The sequence below is a fragment of the Onychostruthus taczanowskii genome, unplaced genomic scaffold (assembly GCF_017590055.1).
Source record: "Onychostruthus taczanowskii isolate IOZ18803 unplaced genomic scaffold, ASM1759005v1 scaffold13, whole genome shotgun sequence".
Taxonomy (NCBI): Eukaryota; Metazoa; Chordata; class Aves; order Passeriformes; family Passeridae; genus Onychostruthus; species Onychostruthus taczanowskii.
In genome coordinates this window covers 1,142,239-1,168,794 of record NW_024498462.1, presented here as the reverse complement: position 1 = coordinate 1,168,794, position 26,556 = coordinate 1,142,239, and the positions used below count along the sequence as shown (strand labels likewise).

The 26,556-nt window shown below is 36.1% G+C and overlaps 1 protein-coding gene across 1 annotated transcript; it reads left to right on the top strand.

Moving 5' to 3' along the window:
- Positions 1-490: 490 nt before the first annotated feature.
- LRCH2 (leucine rich repeats and calponin homology domain containing 2) lies at positions 491-26,556 on the top strand. Its single transcript, XM_041396420.1, has 21 exons — positions 491-631; positions 1,535-1,661; positions 2,474-2,579; positions 2,688-2,824; positions 3,051-3,184; positions 3,313-3,400; positions 3,694-3,805; positions 4,101-4,198; positions 4,305-4,372; positions 4,605-4,709; positions 6,382-6,459; positions 9,902-9,970; positions 11,283-11,331; positions 12,446-12,562; positions 14,519-14,563; positions 14,960-15,010; positions 16,082-16,139; positions 16,781-16,893; positions 17,992-18,129; positions 18,424-18,501; positions 19,639-26,556. Exons 1-21 carry the CDS (start codon positions 609-611, stop codon positions 19,756-19,758), a joined length of 1,914 nt encoding a protein of 637 aa, XP_041252354.1. The 5' UTR covers positions 491-608; the 3' UTR covers positions 19,759-26,556.

Genomic DNA, 26,556 nt, shown 5'->3' with positions numbered 1-26,556 from the left:
AAGATGCTTTGGGAACTTGGCTTTAGCATTGCAGATACATTGTACAATGACATTGGATTCTAATGTAGCTGTCAAACAGAAGAAATAACTTTGAGTTTTTGCCTTGATTTACTGTTGTGCCTAGAGTTGGAGGGGAAGAAACCCAAGAATTGCACAGAACAAAGACTTGATAGAGGAGGGACAATCATAATTGATATTCAGCGTCATTGTAACTGTAACTATGTAGTAGGAAATGAATTTCTGAATTCCTGTCACTCTTCTACTTTGTTGTAATTGCATATTGAGCAATAATCTTTCAGTATTTTAAGGCTCTTTTGTGTATTAATTATATGCGGTAGCATCTGGTAAAACTGAATTATTTTACACTTCTTGCAACACCTTAATTTTTAGGAGCATGACAAGAATAACAGTGGGTACTTTTATCTCTTCTTACTGCAGGGAAAGTCTTGACTAAAAAAGGAATTTTTTTTTTCTCTTTGCTTCTAGATCTTTCAAAGAACAGATTTACTGAAATTCCTCCTGATGTCTGGCTGTTTGCGCCACTGGAAACTTTAAATTTGTATCACAACTGCATCAAATCTATTCCAGAATCTATTAAAAACCTGCAAATGCTTACCTACCTTAATATTAGGTGAGTAATGGTGTTTGGTTTTGGTCTTTATTTAACCTATCTCCTTAGAGAGTTGGCATTTTGCTTCATCAGGTCATTGTTTTTGCAGAATTTTCTTTGTTGCTGATGTTATGTAGACAGACAATGTTCAGGAACCACAGCTATAGAAATTTGCTGCTATCAATAGGCTAAATTACTGTGGCCAGAAAGTCCTGCTCATTTTGCACATTATTTACATCCACTGCTGTACTCCTCTTTTTAAACTTGGAAAACATATGGTTGGATTTTCTCACTAGAACAGAAGGTGGATATGAGCTCTGGAAGGTGAGGGAATCTAGAAAACTCTCCCGACCCTGTTTTCCACAATACTCCTTGTTTCTGATATTAGCTGCATCAAATCCAAAACGGTTTTCTCAGTTAAGAGCTATTTAAATCCCCAAAACCTTTAAAACATTTTAATTAAGGCTTACTTTCCAGCCTGTTGCTCAACAAAATAATTAAAAGTTCAGAACTTTTTGTGATGGCTCAGGAGGGTCCCAACAACATGACATGAGAAGCAATATACACAGTATAAAGTTCTGGCTTGGCAGACTGTCAGATCAGGTGGTTCTTCTGAAGGTACCAGCAGGATAAAAGCAAGTGTCAAGCATTAGTTCTTTTAACAGATTTCTCTGTACATTTTGGTGTTAGATTCTGTCCTAGTACATCCTTATTTCATTAAGTAAAATGGGGATCTAAAATTCATATACCTGAAATAGGCTGTATCTGATAAGGAATTCGTGATGGACACTGTAGATGAAATTGTAATAAGTGGAGAATGTGATCTGGGGTGGGAGAAAAGTTGTACAATATTAATCTCAGACTCCCTGAGAGCTATATGAGATTATAATTCAACCTTTCTTGTCCCTTTTTCTTGCTTTCAAGTCGAAATCTTTTGTCAACATTGCCAAAATATCTGTTTGATCTTCCACTGAAAGTTCTGGTTGTCAGCAATAACAAGCTGGTCTCCATTCCAGAGGAAATTGGAAAGTTGAGAGATCTAATGGAGTTGGTAAGTACAACTGTGAATCTTTGTAGTAAGTACACTTATAACCACTATATATATATATATGCACTATATATATGTGTATATATATATATATAAATCATATATTCATTATAATAAAATATTAATATATTTTAAATGTAGAACTATACAATTTAAATTCAGTGTTGTGAAACCCAGAATGTATGCTTGATGGTGATTGAGGACATAGTAGAGAGTTTCATTCCAGTACCTGTGATATGCCTATTTAGAACATAAGAAGGCTGGAAAGGCTCTGTGATTATTCAATCACTCTGGTCTATATAAATTAATATTAAATTAGTGCCAGAAATAGCTGTAGTCTTTGTTTACTTGATGCAGCTTTGTCACCCTCTAGTGCTTGTATCCAAAAATCTGGTGAGCCTGCTATTGCTACTGCCTGCTCTTTTTTAGTTTCATGGGGTGGTTCAAGGTTTATTGAGGAAAAAGAATTTTTGGAAGAGGAGCAGAATGCCAGTCAATTGCCAGCAATAGCACAAGAAGTTTTTGACAGTTCTGGGAATTGCACCAGGAGCTCCTCATTCCTAGGCTCCTAGTATTCATTTCAAACCCAGTATTTCATCATTCATTGATTTAACTTCTTGAATTGAATTTTTGGAATCACTAAATACCTTAAAAACCAGCAAGATCTCTTATGGTACATCTTCTCCATGGAAAATCCAAGATAGTTTGGTTTCTTTTCTTTTAATAGTATGCTTTGTAATAGTTTTGATCACAGTATTCCTCTGTGTAATTTCATTTAAGATGTTCAGTTGATTTATTAATTATATCTTTCTTAGGATATTAGCTGTAATGAACTTCAAGTTCTTCCCCAGCAAATAGGAAAATTGCAGTCACTTAGAGAATTGAACATTAGAAGAAATAATCTCCATATGTTGCCAGATGGTGAGCTACTCATCTTCTTTCCATTGATGTAGGCAAATTAGGCAAAGTGTTAAGAAGATAACTGATCCTTTTTTTTTTTTGTTTGTTTGCTTTTTTCCCTGAATGCAGAATTAGGAGACCTTCCCTTGGTAAAGCTGGATTTTTCTTGTAATAAAATTACAGAAATTCCCATTTGTTACAGAAAGTTACGTCACTTACAAGTTATAGTTTTGGATAACAATCCAATGCAGATACCACCAGCACAGGTTAGTATTAAAGCACACAAGTACAGAAATTTGCACTAGGATTTTAGAGGAAGCTATTCTAAGTTATACCAATCAAGTTCTCTTTTTTATTTAGCTGTATTTTGTGTACTTCTCCTTTTGGGGTGTTGTGACTGTAAATGCAGTGCTGCAGGTATGTCTTGGGGTGTATTCTCAGCAGACATGCTGTGTAATTAAGACTTCTTTTTGTTCCTGTGTTTCCTAACAGATATGTTTAAAAGGCAAAGTACATATATTTAAATTCCTCAGTATTCAGGCATGCCTCAGAATAGATAAAAAACCAGATTCCTTGGATCTTCCATCATTAGGCAAACGAATCCCTTCCCAGCCACTCACAGACAGGTGAGTAGTGGAGATTTTGAGTATAGAGAACATATTTTGAAAAGGGTGTTTATTTTCTTATGGAAAGTAAAACTACTGTTTCTTTCATACTTGTGTGGGTATTTTGTGTGTTGTTTTTCTTAATGTAGCATGGAAGACTTTTATCCTAATAAAAACCATGGACCAGACTCTGGCATTGGAAGTGATAATGGGGATAAAAGGTTGTCCACTACAGAAGTGAGTATTTTTTCACTGTTGAATGCGTAATTTCTGATTTTTTAGAATTTTTTCCTTTGTACTTTATATCATTTGAGAAATACCTCAGTAAGTTGCATTTAATATTGTTTCAGTATGTGTACAGTTGAGTTTAAACCTTTAGACTGCCATATCAGACACAAATTATTTATATATTTCTTTAATTTTTCTGGTTACAGTTGATTCTAATTAATATGATATGATGGGAATGTAGGAAATCATATAATAACACCATTTCCATGTCAGTTCTGCACTAAATGTGAGTGTCTTTGCAGCCATCTGATGATGATACAATCAGCCTTCACTCCCAGGTGTCAGAATCAACAAGGGAACAGACATTAAGGAATGACAATCACGTAACGGGAAGTAAACTCGATCCACAGAAAGGTAATACCAGTTGTACATTTGTTGTTTTAGGTAACAGAGATACTTTGCTTAGGTAATATAATGTAAGAAAATGGCACAAAATGGCAGGATCAGGTGTTGATATTTTATTTTCAACAGTTCAGAAAACAATGTAATAATCACAAGCAGAAAAGGCTTGAGAGAAAGGAAAAAAATATTGCTAGCTTAGGAAGGCACAATTTCTGACATTTTTTTAAGTACTTATTTCTCTCAGGAATAACATTTGATCAAGAGAACTGTTTTGATGTCTTTCCTATTCTTCATAAATCCTCCGTAGACCAAGAGGCATTTGACTACATTGATCCCAGCACAGAGGAGGGAGCTCTTCCTGAGCAGGGAGATGCACAGATTGGCCCCCTGCTCTCTTATGTCAAGGTACCAGAGACTGACAAAAGAAAAACTGTTCATTAGCCTTGATTTTTTTTTTCTTCTGCCTTAATTAAATTCTGACTTTTTTTTTTTTTTTTCCATTTTGTTGAAGGAACGGGGAAAACATCCTGAGAAATCCCAGAAAATAGAACAAAATGAGGACTGGGGGGATGAAAAAAGGTAAATCTTCTTCATCTTTTTTGAGTTGATTTTATTAGTAGTGGCAGGGGTGATAGTGGGGGATTTTTTAAGCTCCTTGCATATGGCGGAAAGAGTTCTCATACTGAACAAAGTGTTCCTCTTGGACAGAGGATAAACTTAAAGGGAGCATTGCTTAGTTACTGCCATAATGAGCCATTTCTCTTTCTTGCTTCACTGAAGTCGGACAGGTCACTAATGCTTAATTTTTCAGACTTCAGAAAGAGCAGCTGCTGGCTGAAGATGATGATGAACTCAAAGAAGTGACTGACTTGAGAAAAATTGCAGCTCAGTTGTTGCAGCAAGAACAAAAACACAGGTATAACAATATTAGTTAAAATAAGTTGTGTTGCAATTAATTTGTTCTTTAACCTCTCTTATACCCAGAGGCTTTGGACAACTTATTTTGAGAACAGTTTTGTCCGGCTGTTAAGGAGTGAAGTGACAAACTCTGTCAAGATACCAGTCCTGTGTTTCTTGTCTGAATTACACAACTTCCCTACAGTTTGTTTATGACTGGTTGTCTTTATTCAGATACAAGCTAATTTAGGTTGTACTTCCTTCAGTCAATATCCTGTGGACTGAAGAGGAAATTTGTTTGAACATTATTATGTCAAATGACAATATCTATGGATAAAAATAAATCATTTCAACTGCCTGCCTTTCTCTGCTTCATTATGGGCATCTCAACAGAACAATTCTTGAAAAGGAGCCATGGAACAAGCAGCAGATTAAAGGAATGTAATAGAACGAGTTTGCAACTGTGTGAGATGAAGAACAGGAAGGAATAGCTGGAGTCACATAGAAATGGCCCGGCTGGTGTAGGAACAGTTTCTGTCCTTTACCACAGGCAAATGCTGCGAGGTACTTCTAGAGTAAGCTCCTCTGAGAGGTGAAAGTTGTATTTAATAGTAGTTCATTAACTAAAATAGTTCATAGCACTCATTCAGTATCCCACAGTAATGGATGTAAGTTCATACCAACTTTAATGCTGTGGTCTTTTCTTTGAAATTTGTGTGTAATTATGAGATTCTGCTGCTTTGCTTTTAAGATGGTTGAAATACACATGAAGCCCTCAGAGAAACTGAGATCCCAGTACTATGAATTGCAGGATCTTAAAAATTCACCAGCATTTTATATTAGGTAAATATAGTAACAGTAGTGTGCATGTGTGAAAGATAAAATAGGTTTTGCTTAGAACTTCAAGCCCTGCATTCAAGAATTGGTTGTTCACAGGGAGGTGAAAAATAGGAATGAAATCTTAATTTAATGCTAGTGTATTCTCAGTACCTAAAGTACTGCAAATAAGGCCAAGAATGCATAATTTTCTCCTGTTAAGGAAGGGAGAATGAGGGTGTCTTTCTCATATTAGATTTTTATATGATGGTTATTTATGTTGCACGAGGCTCTTGTTTGATTACATATTTCCTGGTTATCTAATCATTTGAAATGCCAAGTCACTCCTCTTCTGAAGTACTGCAGCTTGAATTTTACTCGTCATATGTTATTGTGTCTTAATACAGTGGTCTTGCTAATTGTTCTGCTTTGTCTTGAATGATGCAGATGTGCAATCTTGATACTTCTTAAGTTTTGTTTCTTAGTTTTTTAGCATTTATATTTTAAAGTTTGCTTATGCATCTTTAGGTACATGAGCTTAAAATCTCCTCTAACAGAAAATTTAGCCCTGATTTTGAATCTGTGGTGTTTTTTAACTGGCAATAGGAATGTTACTTAGCATTTAGTAAAGATGTATCTATGCTTATTTGTGGAAAATATGGTCAGTTAGTGAATAGAATCCTCAGGGAAGTTAAGCATCACAAAATAACTCCTTACTAATCACATTTCTGTTTGTTCAGTGTATGTTTTTGTAATATTATACAGTCTCCTCTCCTTTTGCTTGCTATGCTAATGACTTCCCTGTCCTCTCCCATCAACCTATCCTGCTTCCTCCTTCCGTCTTTGGCTTTGGTGTGCATGAAATGTGAATACAGACGAAGGCCACTAAGCTATAGAACTTCATTCAGTGAAAAGCTCTTCCAGAGGACCAGGGCGGCAGGACGTGCATCAAGGTATAAAGAGTTAAAGGGTGGACAAAAGAAATGCTCTTGGCCATTTCCTGAGCAAACACAGAGTTAAAGGGATTGGCTGAGTTAGCCTAAGATGTTTTGCTGTCAAAACCAGTTTGCAATACATTCTTTATTCTTTAGGATTAAATATTAAGAAAAATACTTAATTAGGCAATTCTCCAAAAAACACTTGAGTCCAAACCTTAAAGGCTTTTCTTTTTCTTTAAGTATACAACCTCAGATATAGTATCTCATGCAAAGTGGCGCTTTAAGTTTTTTGGGGTTTTGTTTGTTTGGTGGTTTTGTGTTGTTTGTTTGATACTTTGGTTTTAAAGTGATTGTTTTCAGAGAGAATTTGTTTTGCATTTGACCCATGGTGGAAGTATTTGTAATATACAAACCTCACCAGTAACATAAAATTGGAGTATAGTGTAGACTGTACTCAGACATGGAGGTGTTGAATCAAGTGATTTAAGACTTCATTGCCTTATAAATTGAAGCTCTGTAACTTAGTCTGGATACTCCTTGTCTTTTTCAAAAGACAGTAGGATAGTTTAGATTAACTAATTTTCATTGGTTCCAAATGAGGCTCTTTGAATTTGCATCAAAATTAAGTCTGGGTTCTTACCTGACAGTAGTGATTTCCTAAAACTGTTCAAATCCAGAAGAGCACAGCTTCGGTCCCCAAGTGAAGTCAGTGGACTGCTCTGGAACGAGTTGAAAATAAATCCTCTTTGTCTCACTGCACAGGATTTCTAGTGTCTTTTTACACTTTAGAGATTCAAGGTAGTACTTGCTTGTGTAAACTTGAATATAGCTAACCTTAAAATAACACTACCATTTTCACTTCATTTATGTTAATCATTGTTATGTTTGCAAAAAATCTGAAAGTATAAGTTGCTGAGAAGAGATTCCACTCTTTAAATCCTGAAACTTGAGAAAATATTTTCCAGTATCTTTGTTGGTCTTGCCATTGTCTTTCTCTCTCATCTGGTCAGGCACTTTGGAGTAGATGCTGTGCTTGCATAATACAAGTAGAATATATAAATAGAAGTAGAATATATAAATATGGGGTGTTGAGTAATTTAGATTTTTGAAATTGTGTGAGTTTTAGAACCCTTTCAGAGGATTAGTTTGTGTGCTACCTCTGTAACAACAGAATTGGTGTGGTTATTAGGAATCATCAGTAGGAAATTAATTGCAGTTCTAGCTCAGGCATCCTGTGCAAGTTCTTAGTTCATGAATCAGTCAGATCATCAGGATTTGGCCTGATAATTGACCTATACAATAAAGATTTGGGTTTAATGAATGATGGCATGAATGGCAGCAGTAGCTGAAATTATTGGTAGACCAACAACACCACACTTGAGTGTAACTTCTGAACTCGAACTGCTTCTACTTTCATGTTACATACTCTGCTTTGCATTGTATTTCCTGGAAGACAGTAATTAATGTGCCTGCAGTAATTCTTCCTGAACCCCTTTCAGCTGAACAAATTATTTTGCCAACTGTCTGCAATTTAGTATATTCAGATTAATTTTCTTCACTATTTTCTTTAGTTAAAAGCTTTCAAGTTCATTATTCCACAGGAAATTGAGATTTCTGTAACTGGGCTTGCAAGATGTCAGATACTGAACTTAGTGTTACTTTCCCATCTATATTCTTTAGTTTTTAAACAGGAGCTTTCAAAAATTACTGGCTTTGTTTTAGAAAGTATAAGAATATACTTTGTATAAATAATTTTAGCTCATTATGAACTCAATCATTAATTATATACATGTTGCACAGAAATGGTGAAAAGCAGCTGAAAAGTGTATGTATATATATATATGCTAGAATTAGCTTGAATAGTTTTTCCTTGTGTTTCATATAATAAATATAGAAAAGGAATAGCCTGTATTATATACAGTCTTTGCATTTACACTACAATGTCAGTTTTAGTGCAAGTGCTGCAGCAAACTGAGTCTAATTTTTTTCTTTACTTGTAATTGTTGTTTGCTGCAAATTCCCACTGAATTTCTCATTGCTTTCAGATGAAGACAAAGCTAGTTTATATGGGGGTTCTCCGTATAAAGTGATGACTTTTAAAAAGCATGTTTATATTCTAGATTGATAACCCATGCTCTGAATGTTTTTGTTTTTTTGGTTACAGTTTTTTGAGGCTGTAGTATAAATTAATTCTGGAATGTCCCCTCTAAACTTAGTTTCTGAACACAAAATAGAGGAAGCAGATGCTGCAGACTGAGTGCAGCAGGCATTTACAGGCTTAACTTTTACAGGCTTTAACTTTTACAGACATTTACTGGTTTACAGGCTTAACTTCTCATAATCCCATTAAACTGAGGGTCACACAATGAGAGGTTTATACTGCAAATGAGATTACTGAGCTCAGAGTTATCACAGTAATCAGAGAAGTTTGATTGAAAAATCATCAGTCATTTAAAGTTAATGGCTGTGCTGCATTACGTAACGGTAAAGAAATATAAAAAGGGGCCTACTGTTTTACTTGCTTCCATGGAATAGTTGATTGTGTTCTGATTCTTAATACATTCTAGTTCTCAATAGAATTCTGTGTACATGCACTTCCGTCACACTTCTGCACATGAAGTCACTGCCAAAATGTAATATTGCTACCTTTGAGAGTTCAGAATTTTTCACTTAAGTTCAAGGTGATGCTTACTTGAAAACTTTTAGTTTTAAGTGTTACTGATAATTTTATTTTTAACACTTAAAACATCCATAGTAGCTCATATCATCTTCCTCTGCACACACACACACACACACACACACACGATATGTGTTTGCTGCAGATAAAAACACCTTTCTGAATCTCTGTAAGTTCAGGCTTTTTTGCTGTTTACCATTTAGAAAAATGGAATTTCCATTAAATTCTGCATTAAAATCTTCATTTTGTTCTTAGTCTGTGTTTCTCAATTTCCACCTCACCTTTGTAACTACATTTTCTTTGCACTTGCAGTGTGTTTCTCAGCCACCTTCTCATCTGCCCCTCCTGAGTGACTTTTGTGCTCAGTCTGTCTCTATCCTTGCTGTTCTGCTTTAGCTTGACTATCTTTTGTCTTCTGATTTTAGGGAACAGTGGGGTCTTTTGTGTTGAGAGCAGCATCACTTTACACAGGTGTGAGATCTGTTGAAATAGTATCTATTTAGGGAGAAAAATAAGATGAGATTTCATTTTGGTTTGAGTTATCACCAAGTTTTGCTTCCTTAAAATACAGAGCTTGAAATACTTCAAGAGCTGGAAATTATACTCTTAATTCAAATGGAAGCAGGAATGGGCTTGGATTTCATATGTGTACAAACACATTCTAGTTTTATGGAAGGTGCCAGTTAATGTTCAAAACTTCTGTATTTACAGGAAATGTGATGCAGTGAAAGTAACATATTCAAAGGAAATTGTTTTAAATACCTTTTTTTTCCCCCCTAGGCTTCTTAATCATTCAGTTTCAGTAAACACAAGGAACAGGCCAAAGCAGCCAATGGAATCTGAAAAATGGTACTGATATACTTAAATATATCACAGCTTTCAATCTTTTATTACTTTCATTTTTGTTTATTGTGTTGCTACTGCCATCTTCTGTCATAATGCTTTTGAAAGCTCATGATGAAATTGAAGCTACAAGAGTAATCTATTCTTGAGCTTCTTTCAGATCAAAAAAATAAATTTGTTCTTCTGAGCATTTAGGAAAGTAGATGTCATACAGAAACAAATGTGTAGGTTTGATTATGGCAGCAATTCATTTATGCTTCAGAGCTCCAATTCCACTGGGGAAGGTTGTAGCTCCTCCCACAGGTGATGGTGCTGTGCAGATGTCTTATTCTGTGTTACACACGGTAGCACTGGAACTGTGCTTAGGCATCTCAGTTTTCCTCCCTGGCAGTCCTTTTGTGCTCTTAAGAGCTGTTGGAAAAGCATTGCTGGGAGTTCAGCCTACAGCACCTTTACTGTTTGTGGAGGCTGTGTTACTGAGGAATGCACTGTCTGCAGGAGCTGTACTTAGGCTTTTTCTTTGAAGTAAAAAAGAAAAAGCACAACACCCACATACAAAACAAAGCAAAAAAACCCAAAAACAACAACAAACCCATTAACCATCAATATCAGAAATACCCAAAGCCTTGTTTTTAGGGAACTAGGAAATGTCCAGACCCACGTGGGGAGAAAAAAGCTGGTGGTGCTGGGTAGCAGTGGGGTGGGAATGGCTCTGTGCAGTTAGCTACACCTCAGGGGGGAACATCTTGACCCAGTACAGCTCCTTCAGTGTGGCACATCCTACTTGGGCTGTCTCCCCTCTCAGTGGTACCTGTGGTTGCAGAGCTGGCTGCACACATCCTGTGCTTGTGTGACTCATGCTGCAGCTGTTAGCTGGAACCTTCCAGGCCTGCTTACTTACCACAGCTTCTCTGTGAGTTGCTGTCACCTATTCCAGTGTACACCTCTGTTAGGCTTCTTTATTAGAGGGCAATCCGGGAAGAATTAAATTTTTACTCTTTACTTTTTTGTTAATGAAACAGGCAGTTTTGAGACTTAAAACCAAATCAAACTAAAAATCTCAAAATAAGTTTTAGCTGAATAAAATACTGTAGTGTTGAAGACCCATTGTCAAGTTCTGTTAAAGGAGAGTGCAATATGATTTCAGATTTTAATTAAATGGTCATATTTTAAGCCACATTGTGCCATCTTATACAGATGGCAAAGAAAATACTGTAGTGCTGTGGAGAAGCCACTTTTTTGATATTTTCATGTAACTTGTTTTAAAGTACACCAAAAAAGTAGTGTGTTTCATAATGCCTTTCATCTTACTTTTTAGTGTTTCGACAAATGAAGTGAATTCCTCAGTGTCCCCATATAGCTGGCAGGTAAATATTCAAATGTAAATGTGGTGGCTTTATATTGGAGTGATTTGTTGTTGTTGTTTCCTTGATTTTGTCTCTATGGCAGAATACTTTATGCATTTGTATGGTTGCTTATACATGTGGTTCTTGAAGGTATCTTAATTGTGGTGGAAAATGTAAACCCTTTGGAGATGTTACGCCTCAATGTGACTTGTTTGTAATGGAGGCCTTTTGTTTTAAAAGCATGTGGTAACAGCTTTAAGGTCTTGAAACTCATGAGGCATAAATTTTACTTTCTTGGGTGTAGTATGTCTTTCCATATAAAGGTATTGCCTCACCATAATGTTCAGTTTGGTTTTTAGATGCAGTTTCTAGATGGGTTGAAGCATGTAGGCCTTTCATTTCCCAGACCTCAATGAGAAGCTTGCATGATATAACAAAATTCCAGTTAAACTATAAAGAGTACCTTATTATTTCAATCTTTTAGTTATCTACAATTGCTTTAAATGCCCTCATATTCTTGTAAGAAGAAACAGAAATGTAGTGGTACCCTTAGGAAACAGTCCATTTAGATTGTCTACTTAGAGTTTTCATAAAGTAGGTAGTCATATATATTTATTATTCTTTAAGAATCAATCTAGCTGTTCCCTCAGTATGTATTGCATAATGCAATGCTTTGAAAGAGAGATTTCTCTTCCAGTTGTTGGGGTGTATAATCTTTTAGATAGAAACAGCCAACAACTAGTCCAGCTGTCTTGTTGTAGCCATCCTTTCCCTGTGTGATGAATATTCACAGTGAGAAATTAGATGTGCTAGTGGCTATCCACACTTGAAACTGGTGTATTTCTGGCAGCCTTTGATGGTTTCCTAACCTACCTAGAAAATGAGTCTCAATGCTGAAAAGTGTTACTTTCTGAAGAATTATTTCACAGATTCTTTTTCTTCTGTGAAATATATTTTAGAATTTGAAAATAAATAAGTGGTTTCTACCAGAATCACCACTAAGAGTGTTAAACTTCCAGGTCATAAAGCTAGATTGAGGCAGGCAAACAATTAACAATTGTAGTTCATAGTAATTTGTGCTAATACACAAGGAGGATGTTTACATTTTACATAAAAGTATTTCTGACTATTATAGCCACTGGAAAACCAGAAGGATTCAGTGGATGAGCAGCACTGGCCAGAAACACAGCCAGTAATCTGGCAGAATGAAGAAAGGAGGAGAAGTAAACAAATTAGAAAAGAGTATTTCAAGGTAATGGGGGAAGTGAGGGTGGATGACACTTCTTTTAAATAAGAGTAGGAGAAACTGTAAAACTAAGTAAAGGTAAATCCTCAAAGGTTGTGATGCTTTTAAATTTGCATGTAACATAATTTTTTTATTTTACTCTTTTGATTAATATATATGTATGTATTTAGGATAATTTAAGAGTGCAGGAAAATCAAGATGAAAAAATCGATCAAATATTTTGTTTATCTTTCAAATAAAAGAAAGTAATTGTTGTTTTCTGGCGAAACAAAAAACTAATCTTGTCATTGTTCCTTCACCATCTATTTGGAAGGATTTTTATTTAGCCATTTATGTACTTATTTTTAGTGCAAAGAAAAGATACATTGCCTTTTATTTGCAGCATGGTTCTAGGAATGATTTATGCCTTTTGGATCTCATGGCATTAGTTTTCATTTCAGAAGGAATATTTTCAGTGTTCCCTTCTGCTGTAGTGTGCACCCTCAGTCAGCAGGTGCCAGTGTCTGCTTTCTGCAGAACAGAGGGGAAGTTGTAGCAGCATTGGGAAACGTTTGTTTTGGGCTAAGTAGAGGAACAGGAGAGCTCTGAGCAGTGCTAGGTTGTATTAGAATTAAATTTGTCACTTATGAAATTAGTTTCTTGGGTTTTTGCCATCAAACGTCTTTGTGAAATGCCAGGGAACTTCAAAGAAATTAAATTCTTGGGAGAACAGAGCATGCCATACATCTCAGATATATGGCTGTAATTATAGAAGCCTTTTTTTTTTTTTTTTTTTTTTTTTTTTCTGAAGAGATTGTGGAGTTGTATCCTCTTTCCAGGGTTTTTATCCTGAAATTAATTTTTTGCTATAGCATTGAAGGAGAAAGAGAGAGAAACTTCTCAATAAAACAGAATTCATTTGTTTGCCTGATTAAAGAGCTGTGCTACCAATACAGAAGTGGTTCCTCATAACTTCCCAGTCAGTTGTGAGCTCTGTGATGGAAACAGACGCCTGAAATTATATTATATACAGCTCTGGATGGGTCTCCTAAGTGAATTAAACAGCTTGTAGCACTAACAAAAGACACTGTTTCATAGTTTCATTTACAAAACCAAGGCAATAAGCCACTGAAACAGAGCCTGTTTGCCATGGCAAACTGGGAAAAAAAATAGGCACCAGTGCTGTTGTGAGAAACCAGTGACATAGAGTTGTCTCTTGCTTAGCCTGCATTTGTGTCACATCATGAAGAGTAGCCTGGCCACATACACCCCACAAACTTAGACTTTTGCAGTGATGATCTCTTTAATTTGATCTGCATGAGGCTTCTTTAATTTTTAGTACACTTGATCTATAGAGAATGAAATTTATTTTTTTAGATACCGCTTTTGTAAACTTTTTCCTTCAATTCCTCCTTAATTGTCTCCACTTTCTTCATAATCAGGGAAGTGGGACAGTGCTGAAGGCAACACACAACAAATCAGACAGACCTGTGGGTAAAGCATTGTCTTAAATACATAAAAGGATGTGATCAGACTTTGAAGTTTTAAAGGCAACCTTAATCTTTTTTAATCTAATTTTTTGCAATGTCAAGTCAGTCTCCTGAAGTGTAAGCAATCTTACTCACATGAAACATATTACAAAAGCAGTTTTCACAGGTTGCATAATTTTTTCTAAGAAATAATGTTTTGTGTTAGCAGTTGTTAAGATCTTTTCACTTGGATCAGCTGTCACATGCAGAGTTCACATTATACAAGTGTTTAGTTTTAAAATGCACTTATCTCTTCAGCTAATGAAGATCTTGTCTTGCCTAGAAGTGTCATGTTCTTTTCTGGTTTGTTTCTTTTTGTTCCTTTGTTTCTGTAACATGGCCTTTTTCTCAGCAGCTTCATTAGTAATAAGTAACATCTGAGTGAAAGCAAGCCTTTTAATTCAAATGAAAACCATGCTTTCATTTTAAAGTAATAATTGTATGTGTTTTGCAGTATAAGTCTTCCAGGAAGAGTTCAAGTGGAAATGAAAATGATGAGGTGAGAGGTAGTAATTGTGTGAAATATTAAGAAATAAATTTATTTGCTTGTCTTTTTTGAACAAATTAACTTTGCATTCCAAAGCCATAGCAGAAATACCTATTACACTTTTTTATTTGAAAAAAATGTCATGATTGCCTGCTGGGGAACAGTAGGATGTTTGCTTGCTTTGGTAATAGCAAAATTAATACACCTATCAAGCAGAGGTGATGTAAAACTAATATTTGATATAAACAGCGAACAGTGGTTCCTTGCCTTACATATTTTAAATTTAGTTGCTGCCAGTTTGTAGCATACTTGATAAATGTTACATGTCTCATGGATTTCATAAGTTCATGTTTCTTGTTAAACCATCATTTTCATTTTTATAATTTCATCTTTTTGATTTCTTTTTAGCAAGACAGTGATAATACTAATGTGTCCCCACAGTCTCCTGTGTCGTCTGAGGTACAAGTTTGTGGGTTTGTTTTTCATTCAACAAACATTTCTTTGTGTTCATTGCTGTCACCAGGTTTTCATGCAAATATAAAAAGCTGTTTGTTTCCTTTGAAATTACAATTAGAAGTATTTCATCATAATAAAAATTGAAAAAGAGAGAATAGAGACAGATATTACAACTTGTTTTACCTTTGCAAGTCTGGTCTCCTCTAGAGATCTTCTTTTTGACTGCTGTGAGGAAAGGTGCATTGCTTTGTCTCCATTATTTTTCCTGATGAAAATACTAATGAAACAAAGACCAAATTTGCCATATTTGATAGGCCTTCCTAAGGAGTACTGCTCTTCAGGGCACGTAGTCACTGAGAGGATTTGAAGTTTATGGTTTAGTACTTTATACTTCACCAGGAACCCAAAGGTGGTGACACTTCTCAAGTACTTTATTCCTTGTCAACCCTGGTTGTCACCTTTGTGGTGCAGCCTTCCAGCTTCATTCAGGGGTGGCCGTGCATGGAATCTCACTGGGAGAGCACTGCACTGCTTAGCTCAAAATAAATCAAATATTATTAACATTTCTACCTCATGTTAGTGAGGAGCCTGAGAGAGAAGAATTGAAACCTCTCCCAGAATACACTGGAATGAAACAAGGGTATCTCTTGTACATACCAAGATATTGAGTGCATTTTTCTTTTCAGATGGTGAAATGAGAAAAACCTAGTCTTCATAGTTGGAAGTAGATATTTCTTAAGAAATGTTTTGATGCTAAATATTGGGAGAATATTTGCATTTGCATTGGCTTACAGCTAGCTTAAACTGTTCACAGAATAGTTTGCAGTAGTTTAAATATTTTGCAATACATTTTAGATAATCTGGTGCTGCTTTTCTTTCTCATTTTGACAGTTTTATCTATATGTAGTAAGGTTACATTCATTCAATTTATTTTATATTGTCCTCCTCAAAACACTTTTACATTTAAGCAGAAGGACTCTCCTTAGGCAAGAATAATTTAAACAGTATCTTGATGGGAACAAAAGTTATTTCTTTTAATGAGTGGAAGAAAACTGACTTCATCTCTTTTAACAGGATTATGAAAGGACAGATAGTAACACTCATGGTCCGTTTGGTCTCAAACCAAGGTCAGGTAAGCTGCTGTTCTCTAACACAGTGTATTTATTTCCCAGGCTGCAAGAGGCAGTGAGCATAGCAGATGTCACAGTACAGCAGTTCACTCAATTTACTTATCGCTGCAGAGTACTGGGAAAGGCACAGACAGCTGCTTTGGCAAACAGATAATTGGAAGCTCCTCACGTTGCAGAGTGATTTGTTTGAGATTTTTTTGGGGGGTTGTTTTTTTTAAAGTTTTTTTTTCCCCTTTCTTTATTTTGTGCATACTTAGTCACTGTCAAAGAACGGGGAAACAGTACACAATTGTTCTTGAGGTTTGATGGCTTAAAGGCTTTATACTTGATTAAAAGTAAAACATGCGAATACTTACAAAGCTAGATTGAGATTCTTGAAGAAGTGCAGTATGTCCCATACTGATACTTCAATATTGCAGTCAGTTCAGTCTCTGTATTTTCTAATTATCCACTTACACTTAAGTCTGATGATCTCTGCATTTTATTTGAAAAATGTTTCATAGGTAGCATCTTTTCTAGCAGGATGCTTAAATATATTTGTTCTTAAAAGTTCTGCAGTTTTTTCCTGTTTTTATCCTCAGTTACACGTCTTTAGTTTTTGAATGTTTTCCATCTGAATTCTGACTTCCCTCATGTTTGACAGCTTTCAGCCGTGCCTCACGCCAGGACTATGGTGCAGTGGATCCTGGGTTTACTATGAGGAGGAAAATGGAACATTTAAGGGAAGAGAGGGAACAAATCAGACAGCTTCGCAGTGTAGGTACCACCATTCACCATATGGGTACAGTGCATTTGGTTTGCTCTGTTCCACAATTTAAATCTTCATTTTAAAGGCCTCCAAGTTGTTGCTATTGTACAAGGGCATCCCTGTAGTGGTATTTCTTCCTGAGGAATTTCATGTAACAGGCTGCACTGGTACTTGTTTGGATCCAACCAAAATACCAACTGGGAATTAGTTGGGGTTGTTTTCTTTCTAAAAAACAAAGTGAAAAGAATTTTTTTCCTGAGGTTTTAAATTTTATAGGGCCACAATAAATCTGTTTGTGTTTGTTATTGTTTGACCTGAGATCTGAGGAAAAATTATTATTGTTTTCTAAATGGCCAAATGCTTTTTGAGTGTAGAAAGTTGCTAGAAATTTCATAATCCTGAATGGGATCTACATTTCAGATTTCTAGTAAATTTTTTTTTGTGTAGTTCTGTTTTCAAAGCATTTATCAGTTAGGATAAACTAAATCATAGTTGCTTTGCTTTTCAGGGCAGTGCTGATTTGTGGTGTGACTTCCGTGAAGGATGTTTGTTTGTCTGGTTCACTTCCTGATCAGTGAAGTCTTGTTGGGGTGGGAAAAACCATTGTTTGCCTTCTCTGTTTTGCAAAACAGCTTTTCCCACAGTTTTGTTCCCTCCTTTTTATTTTCCTTCTCATAAAATCCCGTATGGTTTCAACTCGCAGATTCTGCCCACTAAGCACTGATCACATATTCAGCATAACAATTCTGTCCTTAAGTTCTGTGCTTTCCTGTTCCGAGCAGCGAGTTTGTTGTATGGGCTTGAGAGCTGTGTATTCTAGTCATTGTTGGCAGAATATCTTTCTCAATGTATGCTGTTGTGTCATTTTAAAAAACCCCACAAAATAACATAAAACACAAGAAAAACCCAACAATACAAACAAAAGGAACACAAGGCCTGTAAGGAGAAAAGGATGTTTATACTGAGTAAAGCATAAATTTACTCTGTTTATTTCACTTCAGTATTAAAATGTTCCTTTTAAACATCTACATGATTTAAAATACCTTGCTTTCAAAATGAAAAACTAGCTAATGTTGAGAGTGACTTACTTATGGCCCTTTTCCTAGAATCTTGAATCCAGGTTGAAGGTAATTTTGCCAGATGACATTGGAGCAGCGTTGATGGATGGGGTGGTTCTTTGCCATTTAGCCAACCACATAAGGCCACGTTCTGTTGCCAGCATTCACGTCCCATCGCCAGCAGTGGTAAGGCACAAATCGTTTATCTCATTTTTGGTACGTCTTACATGAAAAGAAGCTTTTGAATTTCAATATTAAACATTGTGACTTGTGTTTACCACATTGATTTGCTACATTACTCATGTAGGTTTTTCTTGGAAGAAGCATTAAGCGATGCTCAGAAGTTTAGTTTAAGAGCTATTTTCCTCATACTGAGTCTTTGTAGAATGTGTCTTGTGTTTTAGTAACTGTAAGTGACTTGACATCAGAAATATGCACTCCATGAATGTCTGATGAAGATTTAATATCCTGTCTTCACAGCCTAAACTCAGCATGGCAAAGTGCCGAAGAAATGTTGAAAACTTTCTTGATGCTTGTAAAAAATTGGGCGTTCCACAGGTACACTAATTGCTTTATTGATTCATTAATAACCACAGAAAACGTCAGCAAATACTGAGTTTGGGAGGTTAGGAGAGCTTTATTTAGGGAGCAATAGTGATTGTGACACTGACCAGAGGACTTGAAGATCTGAACTGAAATTCCATTCCAGGCTTATGGGGTGAACTTGAAGAAGCTACTTCATGGATTTCTAGTCAGTTCTTAATAGTAAAAATGACACTGACCTCCTTGTAAAATATATTGTCATCTAAACAAAGGAATGGACTTGAGAGAGTAATGTTTTATTACTTGTAAGTCTTGAGTTTAGCAACTCATTTTGGCATGAATTCAGGCTGCCTAGGAAATATTCTACACTTACAGAAATCTGTAGCCTGAATGATTGACTGGTTTTTTTAGCATGGCTGTAGTTGCAGCCCATTACTTGTGCTTCTGTTGCCCAAGTGTATCCTCTTACCTCCTTTCATGAGGGGGGAAAAAACCTAAAAAATAAATCATTTCCCGCATATTATGAGACAAAAAATTGCCTTGATCTTCTTTAGTGCAAGAAGTAAATTAGTTGATAGATTTAGAAGCTGGTTTACTGCTCTGCCATGGCTTCTGTCTCATGTGGAGCCACAGGCCATTCAGAAGCTAGAGGTGCTGAGATTTACCTTGTGAATTATTTGTAACACCAGGTGGCAGCTGGGAGGACTGTCCAGCTTGTGCTGAATTTTGAGACTGAATTATGACTTTCTTGGAGGATGGTTCATTATTGAGTCTGTCAGCTCTTCTAAGTTATCCCAAGGCAAAGATTGGGTAATAAGTTTGCAAAACAGGGGAAGGGGGAAGAAGGCCACTGAGCCAACAGCACTCACCAGCTTGTTTTTCTGACTCTGCTTAGGAAAAGAAAGTCCTTTAATAATTTAACAGTCTTTTATGTATCTTCTGACATTGTCATAGTTTAACACTTCAAACAGATCCTAACTATAACAAGTTTCTGCCCATTCTGTTGCTGTAGAGAACCACAGAGATATTTAAGGCCAAAGGTATTTTCTCTGCAAGTGTCTTCCTGACGTGTGTGGCTTCAGAGAATGTGTTTGTTACCTGCCCTGGGGACAAAGGCATGGAACTGGTTAAATGTCCTGTGTTCTTTTGCAGGAGAGACTTTGCTTGCCTCATCACATTCTGGAGGAAAGGGGTCTGGTGAAGGTTGGCCTCACAGTTCAAGCCCTGCTTGAGTTGCCTGCATTGAAAGTATCTCAGCTTTCTTCCATGTGACACGACTTCTTGGCAGCTAGAAGGCTTCCCATTGCTCTGTTATGGATTGCTCTGAGGCACTTCAGCCTCCTACACAGGAACACCCAAGCCATCAAAACTAAAACCTGTCCAGATGCTGTAGAGAGCCTTACTTTGGAGCTGTGTGTGAAAACCTTGGAGTCACTTCACAGTTAAAAGAACATAACTATTCTTTTTTTTTCTTTTGTAATCGGATGTACTAAGAGAATGTGGTAGCATCAGGTTCTCTTTCCAGTTAAGTTAAAAGCTGCCATTTAACATCTCAGTGTTAGAGTTAAATGCTGGATTTCTTTTTTTCCATTGAAAATGTTGTTTGAGTTACTTTTGAAAGTACAAAGCACACCCCCCGTCACTTTAATTTTTTGAGTCAATCATTTGATTTAAAGATGAGTCAAAAATGTAGCGATGGTATGATGATAAAATGTGAGCAACTGATCACTTGTAATCCCCTTTCACTCTCTGAAAGCTTAATATTTGCGTTCTTTGTTTTTTGCACTCCTGATTGTAACTTACGCACTTCTAACATTGCCAGTATTGAGTCTGAGTGTCTGGTGATTACACAGAACAGGATACAGTGAGAAAAGGACACAGTTTATTGAGTTTTTCCAGTCTTCTAGGTTGGTGCCAAATATTTTTTTTCAGTTGTACTGTAGATTGTTTACCTGTGAAGTGCCTGTGTAATTGATAACTCTTAATAGTCTTAAACATTTTTTAAGTTTCTTTGTTTAAAATAGATGAAATGGAAATTTTTTAATATTTTAATAGTTTTTTTGTAAAATCAGTACGTGAAGATTTAAGTAATACTTCACATTTTTGATGTTGGGTGTTTTAAGTTTGTTGCACAATTTAATTGTTGTCTAATAATTAGAAAATACTGTAAATACTTTTTATTTATGCTATTTAATTTGATAATACCTAATTACTTTTGGTTTATTGTATTGTTGGACAAAACAAAGTTGTCTACTTTTCTTTCTTTGGGACAAACAAATACACATGATGAATAAGACATGAGGACTAGTGATTCATACAGAGTAATTTAGGACATTTTGATAAAACTGCCAAAATCTCAGGTTTACGCTGTGATGTTCAGGATTTTGTGTAATATTGCTCCTGATCTCACATGACATTTTTACAACAGGTATATCCATAATTTAACTGGGAAGTATCAGTGTTCATCTTTTTAGTGTTTGCAGGGTTTATTGTGTAATTTACATGAGTGTGGCATTAGCACACAGGTCAGTTTCTACAAATGTCACTGTGCTGAGACATTGGATCAATGGGTAAGTGTGAAAACGAAACATTTCCATTGTGGTGTTCTTTTGAACCTTCTGAGTTCATGTATTTGTTTGCTTCTGAGCAAATTCTTGGTGTGTTGAACCATACACACTTGAGTTCTTCTCCAAACAACTTGGAAATAATTTCATAATTTTGGTAGTACGTCTGTTTGTATTAGTTTGTTCTTCATGAATAGGTAGGTCAATTAAAAAAAAAAATTTTTTTGATTGCCACAGATTTTTTATTTCAGGCTAAGTTATTTTCAGTTGAGGGATATGTTTGCCAGGCATGTGACAAGATTTGATTCTGTTCTTTCCAATTGACCAAGACCCTGTGTAAGATAATTCATAAAAGAATGGGGGAGGAGTATTGTCTATTGTACTGTAGTCTTATAGGCAATAGCTGACAGGAAAAATAACCTTTTTCTGATGATAAGTTTAAAAATACCACTTATTTTTAAATCCATTGAAACAAGTTCGTGTACATGTACTAGCTAAAATCCACTCTTGTTCATATAGTGTTGTCTTAAAACACAGCTTAGGGAGAGGCTGGTGTAAAAATTACTTTGAAAAGTCATAGATATAAATCTTAGGTTAGATAAATATGTGTTTAAGGAAACTGGATTGCTTTGACATTTGAAATATTGTATTTCAAATCTATCTCTTAATTGGTTCGTGTATCTCTTCTAATGGTAATTTTAACAACTTCAGTCTCTATTTTCACTAATGGCACTATCTGAAAAGTCATGCTAAAACTAAAGAAAAAGTTATCCTTCACTAAGCAAAATGTTTGCCTGGGACATTTAAAAAACCCAGTCTTTGATTTCCCTGTTGTTGCTACTACCAGAGCAAAGTTCTAGTTCAGTGTTAGCCATGGAAGTGCTAACTGTAAATTATCACTTTGTTATCTGAAAACTGATCTCAACTATTTCCTTGTCATATTTTAAAACATTTTCTGTGCTTAAGGTAACATTTTTCCTTCTTGAACTAGTTTTATTAAGTTAAATCACAGTGTAAACATTAAGAATTCCCTTGATACGTAGCATGGCAGCTGCTGACTACTTAGGGGTTTTTCAAACCTCTAAGCTGAAAACTGGATATAAAACTTATGTACTCATTTTAAACTGAAATCTACTAAAACATCTTGGGGTTTTTTTTTAGTACTCTGCAGTTCTTCCCCACAGACTTGCCACCAACAGTCTTGCTTTGCCATTCCTTGGAAATTATTATGGCTGCCTTCTTGCTTATGGAGGAGGATAATTATGATTCTTCCAAGGCTTCTCTTTTAGCATGCAAAGATTAAAGCCGTCAAGTTCCCTTAGGAGCAGTCTGAGAAAAGATCCTCTGTGGATGAAACTTTTTCTCATCTCTAACTGCTTTTACCACTAATAATAATAATCTAAAGCCTTGCTAACATTGGCTTGTACCCATTGTGATTTCTTTAACAGCAATTTCAAAAATGATGCTAAAAAATTTGAATTTGAAGTTTATTTCCAGGTAGCCTGTGGAGATAGTTGTGTATTTTCTGTACAAGAATTTGCATATACTCTACTCCTTTCCCCTTTTCTTTTGATTCCCAGTATCTTTCTTATTTTTGTTCATTCTCAGATCTAGTGCATTCAGGTTGTTGGTTACTCTGGGCCACTTCTCTTCTTCCTCTTGAATTTGTTTAAGAAATTGTTCCAGTGGCACTGGTAAACCATTGTGATTCCAGAATCCCTGCTCCAAACATTTCCAGTGTTTGAGATACCCATTTTCAGTTTTGTTTAGGATATGATGCCATTATTTAATACTTCATACAGCTGATAGGGTAGGTAAAAACAGAAGCCTGCTCAGTTCCTGTTGCACTCTTTTTTCACTTACAACGTGAAGAAAAGTCATAATTAAAAGCTTTAGGAAGGTGCATTAAGTTTTCCCAATAAACTTTGCAATAATGTGGCATGAACTGTAAATTACAGAGTGGATCAGCATAGTGACAGGGCTTCTGGCCCTGTCTATTTTTTCTGTGTTTTATGTCACTGCATGCAGTATGTCACATGTGACTGATCTTTCACTTGAGCAATAATGTCCCAGATATGGTGAGGTCTTAAAGCAGTGACAATAAAATAATTGTTGTGAAGTGTGGTGTCTTCCCAGAGAGTATCTCAGAAATACTTTTCATCTGTTCTCCAGCACTGCTAATCCACTGTGCTCAGTGGGGCACTGCTGGGGATGCAGAAACCATCCAGACCTGTGATCTGGAGTCAGATTCCAAAATCTAACCAAGAACTGTGAACATAAAATAGGGAGGAATGGATTTGAAACAATAAACAACTGAAATTAATAATAATTTGTTTTTTTTGGTTTTTTTTTTTTTTTTAATCCTAGACTTTACTGCAGTCAAGGCAGGTTTTACCCTTGATTTCAGTAGATTCTCACCTTTTTGATTTGTGGAACACCTGAGCTGGAGACCATAGCAAACGTGGATTAAACTTATTTGACACTAGCGAACTTTAGTGTCAGATTCTTGACTAAAATAGTGATCTCCGGTAAGTCACGTGAAGTTGTAAAATGTTGTGTGAATTTGTTTAATAAAAAACATCTGATAAGCCAAACAGTATTTAGATGGTAGGAAAAATTACATTAAAGTGAGGTGGGAAGGTGTTGTTACCTCAATAAAATTGTAGGTGAAGACAACCATTAGGTTTTTTACTGCACTAAAAACTTCATTTCAAATACCGTATCATTTACTGGCAGTTTCATCAGATTCTGGCATAAATCTGTAGTCAAATCCAAACAAAAATTAATACATTTATTTTCACTAAAATGGAACTTTCATGTCATGTTGGTACTGAAGAAAAGGACAAAGGTCTGGCACTTCTGCCCTTTGCTGATTCCTTAAGTGTTTATGTGAAAGGCTTATTCCACTCATTTCAGCTGAAAGCAACCTGTGGGAGTTTCTAGCCCTTCTGCAGATAGGAGATGTGGTAAATCAAATGTCACTTTTCCCTCACCAAATCAAGCTAATGTCGGTGTTTCTGTTAGAGAATCTCTACTTAAAAAGCAAAAGTAAATAAACACACCCCAACACACACAATTTGGAATTAAGAAAATGTCATTAAGACCAGCAATGGGAAAGGCAAAGTTGTCCAAGCAGAGAGTGCTCTGAATTGATTTCACAGTGAATCACCTCAGGAAAAGCCTTCAGGCTCAGTGAAGAGGGATGTGTTTTGTAGCTGAGGGATGAGGACGCTGGAGTGTGTGGAGCTTTCAGCAGAGCTTAGAACAACAAGGGGTTTGCCAGCCTTGTGTTCCAGAGCCCGTTTGGTGTGGACAGCTGTGTGCCAGTGCTGCAGCAGGCGTGGCTGATGGTGCAGGGAGCCCTGGGCAGGGCACCTGCCACGTGCCACTTGTGCCTTTGGGCCAGTGAGGCTCTGCAGGACAGCTGCTGACAAAAACACCTCCTTGCTCTTAAAGAGCTGCTGCAACCTGAGCAAAACCACCAAGTGATAATTTGACGGTCATCACTAATAGATATTCAGAAATACTTAACTTTCCCCAGCAGTGGGTGATGTAGTGAGGCAGAGGATGCTTTTGCTGTGGGAATCGCAGACCTTTTCTTACAGCAAATACCACTGTGGCTCTGAACTGGTCAGTGTGGCCCTCGTGCGCTTCCAGGAGGGAATGCAAACAGTATTGCTGGGTTTGTTCCATATGCCACACACTGGGTCATGTGTCATTCATTTACAGACAAAGGGACAGGTGAATGCTCTTCTTAATGATGTGTTATGGTACAGGTTTGTTTTGGAAAATATGAAGATAAATTTCTCTTTTCCTGTGAAGAAAAATTGCTGATTTTTACTGCTTAAATAGAGCATATATATGATTAATTGAATTTTAGTTTAAACTTGCCACTGCACAGAAGCAGTTCTGGCTCCTGTGTGTGTTACATAATAAAATGCCCTTTGCTTTATTTGTCTTTAAGTATTTCACATAATAGAATTTTGCTAACATGCTATCTTAAAATTGTGGTTATATGAACTGTTTGTTCCCTCATTTGGGTTTGACCATTATTTTTTTAGCATAAGAGACAAAGGACAGCAAAATTTCTGCAAGCTGCTTGGTCAGTTTTAGGAAAGGCACACCAGTTATCATAAAATGACATCTAATCTATAATTTTTAGTTCAAATTATATATACTATATATAGTATTTTCAAGAAAGAATTTTCAGAGTGTTTTTTACATTTTAGAATCCTGATCTTAAAACAAGCAAAAACCAAAATGTTTTTCCATGGCTACTCTAGGATCTTAGGAAATTCTAAAGGAGAAGAACAGCTCAGACTGACAGCAATTAAATTGTTTTGGAAAAATCTAGGTTTTGGCAGTGTTAAATTTGCAGTTGAACTTAATCCATTTAAAGTCTCTTCCAACCTAAATAAGTCTGTGATTGCAAGGCTTCAGTGAGACCAGAATTTCCCTCCAGAGTTGTTTGCAGCTCAGTTACTGCATAAAGTCAGTCATTTAAAGTAAATTCTTAGCACTAAGGAGGGTTTCCTCACTTCATTCAAAGTTAAGTGAAATAAGGCAAACATAACTTTTTCCATCATAGTTTTATGAAGGCAGATTGTAGAACAGAATATTTGGAAATGCCACAAGGATGCCTTTTTGCTTTGTTTCATTTTAAAATGAGTGAACCAGTGAAATATTTCCAAGATGACTATAATATTAGTGTAGGGTTTGGTTGTGCCATACCCGGCACGGGAACTTGCAGTAGCTGTTGAGTATTAATTTGTATTCTGAAGCTGTGCAGGACTGTGCTCTTCACATGGAGCTACTGATGCAGTTTTGCTGAAGGGATGTGATACCTGGAGCAAATTCCTGGCTGTAGCTGCTCTTGGCTGTGGCACCAGCAGCAAGGCAAGGCTGACATTCCCAGGAGGAGCACACGCAGGTGTAGGAAAAAGGGTGGGTTGGTGGAATACCTTGGGAGTAATGTGAATACTTTTTACTATTGTGGAATGTCTAGAACAACGAAAATGTGTTTGCTTTACAATTATCATTCAGTTGGTATTTGGTTATTTTATTTTGTAACTTGTGGTTATAAAACTCAGAAGATGCAATGTAACCAAATGGTCAACATGTAAATGTGTGCAGGATGTGGCAAAAGTAGTTCTGAGGGCACAGCAGGAGAGTTATCATTAAAACTAGATGCTCATGTTGTGTATATACTTGCAAAGTTTTTGATAGTGCATTTCAATTGATTTTGCATTTCATGTTCTTGTAAAGTGCATCTTTCATACTTTTGAAGATTGTCTACTTGTACTATACTGTATTAAGCCTTTTTTTCAGGATTTCCATTATTGCTGGAGCTTCCAACATACGTGTTTCTTTTGAAAAATGTTCTTACTGTTACTTTGTTTTTGTAAATAGTGTTTTGTATTAAATTTGCATGGATAAACTCCACATTTCCAAAACCAGTGTACATACGCTGTGTATAAAATACAAACTGTTTCATAATTTTCATGTA